Source organism: Corylus avellana, chromosome ca3 (genome assembly GCF_901000735.1).
Source record: "Corylus avellana chromosome ca3, CavTom2PMs-1.0".
Classification (NCBI taxonomy): Eukaryota; Viridiplantae; Streptophyta; class Magnoliopsida; order Fagales; family Betulaceae; genus Corylus; species Corylus avellana.
The window spans coordinates 9,152,419-9,164,927 of record NC_081543.1 but is presented as its reverse complement, the minus strand read 5'-3'; the positions used below and the strand labels follow the sequence as shown (position 1 = coordinate 9,164,927).

At 37.5% G+C, this 12,509-nt stretch overlaps 1 protein-coding gene across 1 annotated transcript in view; it reads right to left on the bottom strand.

The window, feature by feature from the left end:
* Positions 1–296: 296 nt before the first annotated feature.
* LOC132173463 (chaperone protein dnaJ 13-like) overlaps positions 297–12,509 on the bottom strand; it is a gene marked incomplete at its 3' end in the record, with an annotated part of 18,495 nt that continues 6,282 nt past the window's right edge. The window contains 3 exon segments of the mRNA XM_059584967.1: positions 297–350; positions 1,849–1,933; positions 5,851–5,939. Coding sequence (XP_059440950.1) covers positions 297–350; positions 1,849–1,933; positions 5,851–5,939 — 228 coding nt within the window.

The following is a 12,509-nucleotide window of genomic DNA, read 5'->3' as shown; positions in this document are numbered from 1 at the left end:
TCATCCTGAAGTGAAATAAGTGAAAATAAGTGAGAGTGAATATTCTTACAGGAATAATTAACTTTTGGCCGCTACATCAACAACAGATTAGAACCAAAGAGGTCTATCAGTACTAGGTTCTATTCTATCGTATTTCCAGAATATACTACAGTAATAGTTTCATAGAATAATGTGAGCAAATTTGAAGGAAGAATATATATATATATATATATATATATATATATATATATATATATATATATGTTCATCTTGAAGTGAAATAAGCAAAAATAAGTGAGAGTAGAAAATATTCTTACAGGAATAATTAACTTTTGGCCGCCACGATGCAATTCAAATCTCCAAAATATACCCTGCAAAAATAAAACAAAAGATAACAAACACGCTAGACTTACAAAGAAATGTGAGACAACTGAAACAACAAACCGAAGAGAGAGTGCTCTTACTAACTCCATAAAATATCAGTTAAATGACATTTTATCTTTCTAAGACCATATGAAAAATAGAAAAGGAAAGATTAAACTAGATAAAACTATGGAATTTTTATATTCAATGATCAAGGCATCCAAATAAATGATTTCAATGGAAATCTTTAAGGATCATTTGTATTACAATTAAACATGCCAAAAACACATATATACCCACCCACCAACAGCCAACTAAATAAAATGGCCTTAAGCATCAAGATTTCTTTTCGTTTGCTTTCTTTTTTTCTTTTTTCTTTTTTCTTTTTTGATAGATAAACACTACTACCCATACGACATTGACCCCTTATCTCATCCTCCACCCCTTCTTCATGGTGAAAGGAGTTGCAATTTGGTCCAAAGATCACTAGCCCAAGGCACCAAGGTTTCAGAAAAATCCAAAATATTACTAAGATTTTACTAGGTAATTCCACAATGACCGGTTGGGTCACCCTGATCAAATCCCTTGGACAACCTTAACTCCAAGGTTATGCAAAAGCACCAAATGAAGGATGTTCTTTAAAAATTGCATGTGAAAGGCTTCCATCGGATGTTTCTGGCGGAAGAGGTCCAGTAGAAATTAACTCATTTGTGAAACCTTTTCTTTTCCTCCTCTTCGGTAAATGTACACATTACCTCACCTTTTACCCCTTGTTCATGGGAAAAGGAGATGCCATTTGGTCCAAAGACCGTTGACAACTAATCAGCGAAATTTTGTAGGGGGGCAAATTTCCCTTCTTGCCATAAGTAATGGACCATTTCCCTTCGGAGATGAACAAATTCCAGCATTAGTTAATAGTCAACAGAAAACAACAAGTGATAGGTGAAAATACCAATGCTCAACAAAGCATCTGTAACAAGACAAACGGGAGGAGACAACAAAAGACAAAAGCCTACAAAACAGAAAGATGAACCAAGACCAAACTACCAATATTTTGAATCAATGTTTGTAGTCTAGCATGTCATACACACTTCTCATGTAGGATTACCTTTTGTAACTAGCAGTTCTCCAGTTGAGGTCAATTGTCCTATTAGAAATTTGGTTGGATATTACCTAACTTTGGTGGGATTACCTAAGGTTGGCATCCAGTAGGTCCCACCACAAAATCTTTTTCTCTTTTAATGGGTATAAAAATTTGACATTAAGTCACTCGCAACACAGCTACGTACTTGCAGAAAAGCCCTTATTATCTTCTTATCTTCCAGTAAAATCCAAATAAGCATTTATTTGAGAAAAATTATGATGAACCAGTACCAGTTGCATGATATTTCTGGAAATTAATCTATACATCCAACCAACCATATGCATTAAGGAAAATGACACAAATGCACTGGAATAAATGAAGAAATCATAAATTCATTTTCTGCCTACATAGCTGCATGTTACCTGTATTCCTATTGTGTACAACATGCGGACAGTGCTGAATTTAGATAATTTCCTTCCACCGCCAACTTCTATCTCAAGAGTGGTGCTACAACAATAATGCTTCAAGTCACAAGCTTATTACATCAAGGCATAAATGCAATCACGTGCTGAAAGTATCTCAATTAGCAGTAATATACTCTGATTATTGAAATGTGTATAGGAAAAATATCCAAAAAATTACTTGACATAATGAAAGACAAGCAGTGTCAGAAAATATTAATCGTGTCAACACATAAACACAATAAATGAATAGCATAAAAGCATTTCAAGTGTATAATAAACTCCAAGGAACATTTACTAGACTGTTCTGCTTAAAGGTATCAGCTTCATGCGTACCCACTCTAAATTAAGCCTGCCATCACACCCTAATTTACTCTGCACTTTGCCCACAAGTTCAAACATTAAATAGGATTATAGGAATCATCAAGATAAATAAAGAATGGCATAGTAACTCCTTTATAGAACCAAAAAAACAAATCCTTCATGCAACAACAAGAAGAGTAAGTAGAAGGGCATCAAATTAAGCACCATACGTAAATCTTGTCCATAAAGAAGCCCATTAAATGGTTCATTAGATACAGATAACTCCAATTTCATTCAAATTAAATGAAAGGTGTTTTTAATGCCAACTAAAACTGGTTAAAATAGACATCAGTGACCTCTGGTAAACTTCTGGTGCATGGATGAAGAATCCGGCTAGCATGAATTGAATATTAGTCATCAGGAAACTTTGGTCAGGAAAGGATCCTATCCAAATAATGGGACAGAATAATGATGTGTCTGCATCAAAAACCTTGAGTTGTGTTTTATTTGTCAACATACTCATATCCTCTCCATTTTTACTTCAACAGCAATCATACTCTCCCGATTCGAGTAATTATTGTTTTTGTTGCTCATAATGATATCACCCCAGCAAGACTTTTTTTCCCCAAAATTCTTACTATGTAGTTATTTAGTATCCCATCCTTTCTTGCTTGCCTTGCATTCATATTAGGATTCATCTTTCAGCTATCTTATAAAATTTCAGATTGTAACGAGCTAAAAAAGTTACTATAAACGACAATACACACATATAAGATGCAAATACGTACCTTTTTTTTTGATAAGTCGCAAATACATACCTACAAGTTAGATTATATGCTGCAAGCCTGCAAATGTTTATGTTCATTCAACAAAGCCTTCAAAATATGTTCAATTGATTTTATTTGGTAAAAGTGGTTTTTCGAAAGCGTTACTTTGAAGCTTCCTTTTTGGCCTTCATGAATATGCAGTTCAAGGGGATCAATGGGAGAAGTTTTGAAGCAAGTTTCGGGGTCGAAGATTATTTTGGCTAAATCGGAGCTAATTCCTATTGGTGATGTGGGTGATGTAGGTGGTTTGGCTTGTATTCTTGGTTGTAGAATAGCATCTTTGCCAATAAAGTACTTGGGTCTTGCTTTGGGAGCTTCTTACCAGGCTTCTTCTATTTGGAATGGCATTATTTAAAAAATGGAACATTGTTTGGCTGGTTGGAAGAGGCTTTTTCTATCTAAGGAGGTCAACTTCGATAAAAAGCACTCTTTCCAATTTGCCTACTTATTGTTTGTCTCTCTTTCCTATTCTTGTAAGCATGGCTAATAGGCTTGAAAAACTTCGGAGGGATATTTTAGCTAACAAGAGAATGCTTCTTAAACATAATAATGAGGTGATATGATAAATCTATTGAGGTGAACATTTATAATAGAAAGCTTAGCTTAACATAATCAACTAGAATGAGGTTTCCAACTTCTAAGACGACGTGAACTACATAGATCATCTTAGTTCTTAGAGCTAAAACTACACTACATAGGTCATCTTACTTGTTAGAGTCTAGTTGTCTCCCGCTGCGGAGGCCTGAACCAAAAGCTCTTGCTGCTTATTTCGCAACATTTGTAGCCTCCTCTCGAGGTCTTTTATTCTCTATTCCATCACGTTGAACTGAAATTGGTGATGAGTTTAAGTTCCATTTAGTGAATTGTCGAGAATTTGTACTCCGATGAAATCAAATGGTTTGGGGCTAAAAACCTAATTCAATTTAATCAAGCTCTTCTGGAAAAATGATTACGACATTACACTATGGAGAGGGAGGCTTTGTGGATATCGGTGGTGGAAACTAAGTATGATAGTTTGAGGGGAGGTGTGAAAATATATGAAGGGGTGGGAAGTTTTCTCTAGTTTTGTTAGATGTTTTGAGAATTCTACTAGGACTATAGAGGAGCTGACTCATTTTTTCTTCTTTACTCTTTACTCTTGGACAGCCGCTTGGCTAGCTCCTTTAGTAATTAGTTTTTCTGACTTCCTCTTTCATTTCTCTCCTTCCTAGGTGCTCTCTTTTTATACTTCCCGTGTATATGGGTTGCGCCCCTCTGCGCTCTTGATATATAATACTTTTACTTATCAAAAAAAAAAAAAGTTTTCTCTAGTTTTGTTAGATATGGGGGGGAGGGAAATGGGTCTACGATCAAGTTTTGGAATGATTTGTGGTGTGAGGAACAGCCTCTGAAGATTTTTTATATAAACTTATTTAGTATTGCAAGTTGTAAGGATGCATAAGTGGCAGATTATATGCAATTTGGAAATGGAAATTTTCAATGGAATATATTTTTTACTAGACCAATGCATGATTGGGAGATGGATTTGGTCTCTTCTTTCTTTGACCCATTGTATTCTCTTTAGAGTAAGGCAAGGAGGAGAGGTTCGAATTTGTTGGATCCTTCCAAAAGGAGAAAGATTGAAGTGAGGTCCTATTATCACGTGTTATCCATTCCTGCTAGTTATATTAGTTACCCTTTTCTTGGAAGAGTATTTGAAGGGTTAAGGCTCTTTGAGAGGCGTTTTTTGTATGGACGACCACAATAGGAAAAATCTTGAATTTAGATAATATGAGGAAGAGGAGCGTCATAGTGGTGAATTGGTGTTGTATGCGCAAGACGGGTGGAGAGTCCATTGATCATCTTCTTCTTCACTGTGAAGTAGCAATAGAATTATGGAGTTCGCAATTCCATATGTTTTATGTTGATTGGGTTTTTTTTATTATTATTATTATATAAAAAAAAATAATAATAAAAAAAAATTAACATATATTTTTGTTGCTAGCAATTTTGCTTTCATAAACTAGTGTGTGTGTGTGTATATATATATAACCAGGGTAGATATTGATTACCTATTAGTATAACATTTTAAGTTGTGCCTCAGCACCTCTCTATTTCCAACAGTTCTGGCAAGACAGCTACTCCTAGCATTCTAAAAAGTCCTCCAATTAAAATGTCATGCATTTCTAACTTGCGTGTGCTAAGATTTGTAGGAGGGGAGTCATTACTTATCAAAACAAAAAAAGATTTGTAGGAGGCGAGTTTGAGAGGGAGAAGAGATGAGAAAGAGGCTTCTGCCTCCTGTTATTATTCAACCTATTTGACCTAATACAAACAACCAAATATATAGGTTAAACCCTACTAACACAAAGACCAAACTACCCTTGAAACCCTAATGGCTCAAACCCTAATATCTCTTCTAACAGCGTGATAGTTCCTATGGTTCGTATTGGATTTGAAGTCAATAGCCTTAAGAGGAAAATCATAGTAAATATAATATTAGGCTGGGATAATTTCTCGGTATTTAATGCAATATGTGAGGAAGTCATGACACTTATAATGAGGATTTGTATATGACCAACCAGCTATCCCATCAATACCCACAGAAACAATTTTTCACACGTTCTTTCATCACAATTATTTACATACCAGTTAACACAGAAAATTGAAAATGTCAAGATATGCAAAAATAGGTGTCAAAATAATACAGAAATGAATAACCTGTAAAGATATTTAAAGTGGGAGACATTCCAAAAATGAAAAACCAAACAACTTCAAGAAGAGAATCTTTAATCAACATAACGGTAAACACAACTCTTACTAATCAGTAATCAGACAGATTCTGTACACATACCTTCCCACTTTCCCACCAATGCGGCCATGAGACTTTGAGGAAAACTGATGATTATAGTGAGCTGATGCCCCAAATGAACTGGTGCCAAACTGCAGTAGTTAAACATGGATGAGGGGGGAAAGAGGGAGCAAAATTTGGGCAACTTGGAAATAATATTACATGGAGGTTTTAATATAGGAGAACAAAGATGAGAGAGTATAAGACAATGGAGAAGCTGGACACAATATTGACAACATAGTTACATATATAATGTTTTCCATTATGAAAAAGATCATTCACTCCTAGGCTGGCCATGAATGATGGTCCAGTTGCGTCACAGATTTACAAGTCAACAAGTCTATATTTTTCTGAAGTGATTTTTTTGTCCATGTGCACATGGCAAATATATTAGATGGGAAAGAATCCCTCCACATTGTACTCCAAAATTTAAAGGAAAATAACAGCAAGCCTCATTTAATATTAATTGCAACAAACTGCAAATATGTTCATATATAGAACATCAAATAATAGGCCATAATGCATTTTCCTTCAAAGGACATTCATCACAGCTACTACTGCCATCACCACCATCTCTGCAAGCTATCATTTTCTTGCAATCCTGATCACACTTCTAAATAAATTCTGTCACAAAGTTCGACATACAAGCTCCTTCCTTCATGGTCTTTCAGTCACATCTATGGCCACTTTATTGTTCATCACAAAACCTATGTCTATCTATGATTCCTACAAAAATGTTTTCTCATTATCGTTGCATCCCTCTCACCTTTCTCCTCCACTGCTCATAGACGACGAAAAATGATAAATACCACCACCCAAAAAACCACGAAACAATCCCTATCTTCAAACACAAATTACTTTGCAGATTCTCACATAAATTCCAAGGTCTTATGATCCGATATCAGGACCACCCATGTGCTTGTCTTGTCCTGTCTCAATGCAGAACATGAAAATTCAAGTACTCTAAGGAGAATTGACTGGAGCCCAGCTGAATATACTTAGATTAGGCTATACTTGAGCTTGGATACATACTGATATACTTCTGTCAATTGTGATCAATAATCTGAATTGGGAGCTGACTGGTGAATTGCAATTGATATTCAGAGATAGGGTCAAGCATTGAGAAGTAAATAACAAAATAAGAAGTTTTAATAGAGCTCCATTTACAACCAAAAAGACAGTCGCCGTTTGAGATTGGGAGAAATGGAGATGAGTCTAGATACAAGCAACTATTAGGTGACATAAATTGACTGCTTGCCACCCAACTACGCATAATTCCTGATTTGAGAATAAAAATGGCAGTGAAATGGGTTAAGAACACAGATAAACCATGATACAATGTCAAAAACAGTGTTGGACCCAACAGATAACTCAAGTTCAAAAAAGGATTGAGGAGTCTCTGTTGTATAACAGATACACTTGATAAAAAGGTCAATAGAGAAAAGAATGACGAAGGTGTATATCACTTCTAAACTTGTATGCATAACTTCTACAGTTACAGGAGTGTTACTACATTTTTCTATCTGGTATGGTCTTTTTTAAAAGTATCATGCACAGGATGTAAATACCGAACTGTTTATAAAAAGCTTGAGTTTGGCTCAAACTTAGTTCGTTTAAGTGGGGGGTTGTTGTCTGGTTTCTCTTTGGGTAATGTTGGTGGGTTTGATTTCACTTGCCTTTGTTTGCTAGTGATACTTTGATCTTATGTGGTGCCAATACAGATCACCTTCGTCATCTGTGTTGCTTATTCCTATGCTTTGAAGCTGCTTCAGGCTTAAAGATTAACTTGGCTAAGTCAAAACCAGTTCCTGTGGGAAACATTGATCATGGGGAAAGGTTGGCTAGTATTCTAGGTTGTGGGGTTTCCTCTTTGCATATGAAGTATCTCAACCTACTGTAGGGGGCCTCCTATAAGGCCAAGCAAATTTGAGATAATGTTATTGAGAAGATTGAGCTTCACTTGGCTAGTTGGAAAATGATGTACCTGTCCAAGGGTGTTAGGGTTACCCTTATTAAGAGCACACTATCTAATTTGCCAACGTATTTCATGTCCCTCTTTCCTCTTCCTGCGAGTATTGCAAACCGTATTGAGAAGCTCTAGCGCAATTTCTTATGGGGTGGGCTAGGCAAAGAAATCAAATATCACCTGGTTAGCTCGTCCAAGGTTTGTTTGTTGTTCTCTAAAGGAGGGATGAAAATTCGGAACTTTTGGGATTCAATCGTGCTCTTTTAGATAAATGACTTTGGCGCTATGCGCATGAGAGAAAGGCTTGGTCGAGAGTGGCAGTGGACTCTGAATTTGGCAATTCGTGGGGTGGGTGATGTTCCAATGAGCCTTTTTGAGCATTTGGGGTGAGGTTATTTTAATATATTAGGCGAGTCTGGGGAAATTTTTGTCACACGAGATTTGAGATGAGAGATGGCTCAAAGATTAGATTCTGGCATGATCAATAATGTGGGAATGTGGCCCTTAAGGAAGCCTTTTTAGATTTATTTAGTATTGTCTGCAAAGGATGCCTCTATTGCGGCTCACTTGGAGTTTTATGGTGGATCCAATCAGTAGAACGTGAGCTTTAATAAGGCAGCTCATGATTGCGAGGTGGATGTTTTTGCCTCATTCTTTAGGGTGCTGTATTCAGCTAGATTGAGACAAGTGAAGATAAGATGTGGTGGGTCCCTTCTAAAAGAGGGTTGCTTAAAATCCTTATCATGGATAACATCAAGAGGCGGCACATCATTGTGGTGGACATAAGTTGCATGCGTAAGAGAAATGGAGAGTTTGTAAGCCATCTTTTACTTTATTGTGACATGGCTAATGCCATTTCGATTGCCTTTTTCGAGTCATTTTGGACTGTCTTAAGTTATACAGACGTGTAGTCAACTTGTATGCTTGTTGGTGAACTACTAGCAGTATGCAAAGTGTTGTGTGGAAAATGGAGCCTATGTGCTTTTTATAGTATTTATGGGTGGAAATGACTTGATGAACTGTTGAGAACCGTGAGAGAATATTGGAGGAGATTAAGTCCTTATTCTTCAAAACTTTGTATCTTTAGATAACTGCTTATGCTTCTCATTTGATGATTAGTTATAGTGATTTCTTTATTCTTTTTGCACGTTCGAGCTAGATACTTTCCACTTGTATACTTATTGTGAACTTAAGGGTGCCTTACGCTTTTAATGATATATGTCGATTACTTATAAAAAGAAAAAAATAGTTTGAACAAAAATTTTGTTTCGCTCAATAAACAAACCAAGCTTGTATGAACTCAGCTCGAGAACTTCTCCTATAAAAACTCGATTCAACTCGTTTGAAGATCATTTAAAATATATATATACACTTACTTGACCATAGTTCCTCCACACCATCCATCTCATCTATACCACGTGTCATCCTCAACCTGCCACTTAGGGCTTAGACGCGAGTAAGGACTCGGGTATGGGTCAGCCCGGAGCTCCTACGGCCTCAATCGATGCACCCCATTCTATATCGGGGGTGGCTGGAAGGGTGTCCTTTGACGGCTTCTCTGCACTGGTAGATCACACAATCTAAGAGGGGCCTTTTACCCGTGCCTTCATTAAGCAATGTTCCAAAAATCAAACGTCCTCTCCTTCAGATTCCACCAAGAGGAGAGGGTTCAATGGCGCCTCTACATTGATAGATCATGTAGTGGCTTAAGATCTTGCCGGCGGTGCGGTGGCTCAAGGAAGTCTTCCCTTCAAAAAGGTGGAGGTTTTGATTTTACTGGTTATGCTATCAAGACTAAGAAGAAGGGTGTCAAGGTTGCAAACCCAAAGGGGCCTTTTACTGGTGCCTAGGTGAAGCCGTGTTTTCAAAATCAAACTTCCTCTCCTTTAGTTGGCGAGGAGAATGGGTTTGCTCTTTCTCCTGATTTTTTAACTTTTAAAGAACCATCTCCTAAGCTCTTTACTCCTAGTGAGAAATCAGGAGAAGCTCATTTATGCCCAACTAGTGTAGAATTCTCTTACTTCATTTTTTATTAGGGCCTGATGGACCTCCCTCTTGTCGGCGGTACTTTCCTTGGTTGAATAATCAAGGATCACCCTCTTGGTCCAAAATTGATAGATTCCTTCTTTCTCCAGCATGGGAAGCCCAATTCCTAGTGCGTCCTAGAGGAGGCTTCCTAGACTATTCTCATATCATTTCCTGATCCTCCTTGACTGTGGTGACTTTTAAAGGGGTAGCAGGTAGCAGGTCCTTCAAATTTAAAAATATGTGGCTAAAGTTGGAGGGTTTTGTGGACACGGTGAAATAGTGGTGGGACTCTTATCATTTCCAAGGCTCTCTGAGCTTAATTTTAGCTAGCAAGCGCAAGGCTTTAAAAGTTGATTTGAAGAGATGGAATGAGGAGGTGTTTGGCAATGTAGGGAGGAAGAAGAAATCCTTTTGGAAGAGCTGCGTGTTTTTTATATCATTGAAGAAGAGAGGGGCCTTAGATATTGAGGAGAAAATGAAGACGGCAGAAGTTGTTCGCAAGTTAGAAAGATCCACGCTCAAGGAGGAAGAGAGTTGGAGGCAGAAATCTAGAGATTTGTGGTTAAGGAAGGGTGACAAGTGTTTGAAGTTTTTTCACAAAATAGAATGAAGAACTCCATTGACTCCTTGTTGAAGGATGGTACAATTGCCACCAACTAGTTGGAGATCAGCGAACACATTGTCCAATTTTATAAAAATTTGTACACTGAGTTGTTCAATTGGAATGTCTTTCTTTTGATTCTATTGCTGAGGTTGAGTCTAGTTGGTTGGACAGGGACTTTGAGGAAGGGCAAGTGTTGGGAGGTAGTGAAAGCTATGAATGGTGACAAGGCGCCAAGCCCTAACAGTTACTCTATGGCGTTCCTCCAAGCTTGCTGGGTTGTTTTAAAAGAGGACATCATAAGGTCTTTCATGACTTCCAAGTTAGAAGTAAGTTTAAAAGAAGCCTAAATGCTACGTTCATCATCCTCATTCCGAAGATTCCAAAGGCAATGAATCCCAAGAACTTTTGCCCAATCTCAATCTCGTGGGTGGCATTTACAAAATTATTACCAAGATTCTAGCAAACAGGCTTAAGATGGTGTTGGAAAAGATTATTTCTCAGTCGCAGAATACATTCATCTGAGGTAGGTAGAACCTAGATCCCGTTCTTATTGCAAATGAATGCCTTAATAGCAGAATAAGATCTAGAGAATCGGGTGTTATCTGCAATTGTACTTAGAACAAGCTAATTATCATGTTAAGTGAGACTTCCCGTTGTGCATGATGAGGAAGTGCGGTTTTGATGGGAAATGGTGCTCTTGAATAGTTCATTGTATTTTCTAGTGCGTTTCTCAATTTTGGTAAACGGCACTCCCATAGATTTTTTAGTAGCTCATGTGGCTTGATTTGTTGTTTATCATTATAATGGACGCGTTAGGTAGGATGATTTCTACGGCAGTGAATGGGGTTTTTTTTTGGCTTCTAAGTTGGTGGGATTGAACCTCTCACCTATACTTTGATCTTATGTAGGATTGACCCAGATCATGTACATCATCGGTGGTGCTTATTCTTATGTTTTAAAGCTGTTTCAGGCTTGAAGATAAACTTGGCTAAGTCGGAATTGGTTCCTATGGTATATGTTGATAATGTGGATGGATAGACTAGTATTATGGGTGGTGGAGTTTCTCCTCTATCATTGAAGTACCTGGGTCTTCCGTTGGAGATTTCCTATAAGGCCAAGCATATCTGGGACAATGTTATTGAGAAGATAGAGCGTCGGTTGGCTAGTTGGAAAATGATGTATTTGTCTAAGGGTGATAGGGTTACCCTTATCAAGAGTACACTTTTCAATTTACCTACATATTTCATGTCCCTCTTTACTCTTCCTACAAATGTTACGAACTGTATTGAGAAGCTTCAACGTGATTTCTTATGGGGTGGCCTAGGTAAAGAGTTTATACATCACTTGGTAAGTTGGTCCAAAGTTTGTTCGGTAATCTCTAAAGGAGTTTGTTTGCTGATCTCTAAGGGAGGGTTGATGATTCTAAACTTGCTGATGTTTAATTGTGCTTTTTTAGAAAAATGGCTTAGGTGCTATAGGCTTAAGAAAGAGACTTGGTGAAGAGTGGTGATTGACTCTAAATTTGACAATTCATGGGGTGGGTAGTGTTCTAATGAGCTTCTTAGGACGTATGGAGTGGGGTCATGGAAGAATATTATGAGGGGTTGGGAGAAGTTTTCAAGTCATACCAAATTTGAGGTGGGAGATAGCTCCAAGGTATTCTGACATGATTTATGATATGGGGATATTGCCCTTAAAGTAAGCCTTTCCAGTTTTATATGGTATTGCCTATGCAAAGAATGCTTCTATGGCAACTCACTTGGAGCTTCCTAGTGATTCCATTTAGTGAAACGTGACCTTTGCCAAAGCGGCTTATGATTGGAAAGTGAATGTCTTTGTCTCGTTCTTTATAGTGTTGTATTGCCTCGTTCTTCAGAGTGTTGTATTTAGTTAGAGTGAGACAAAAAGGTGAAGACAAGTTGTGGTGAGTCCCCTCCAAAAGGGGGTTATTCTTCACTACTCTTTATAGGCCCTTCCTCATGGCTTATCTAATTTTATTTCCTCAACCACCATCCAATTACCTCATTATAGAAAGAATAACCCCTCTCTCTCTCTCTCTCTCTC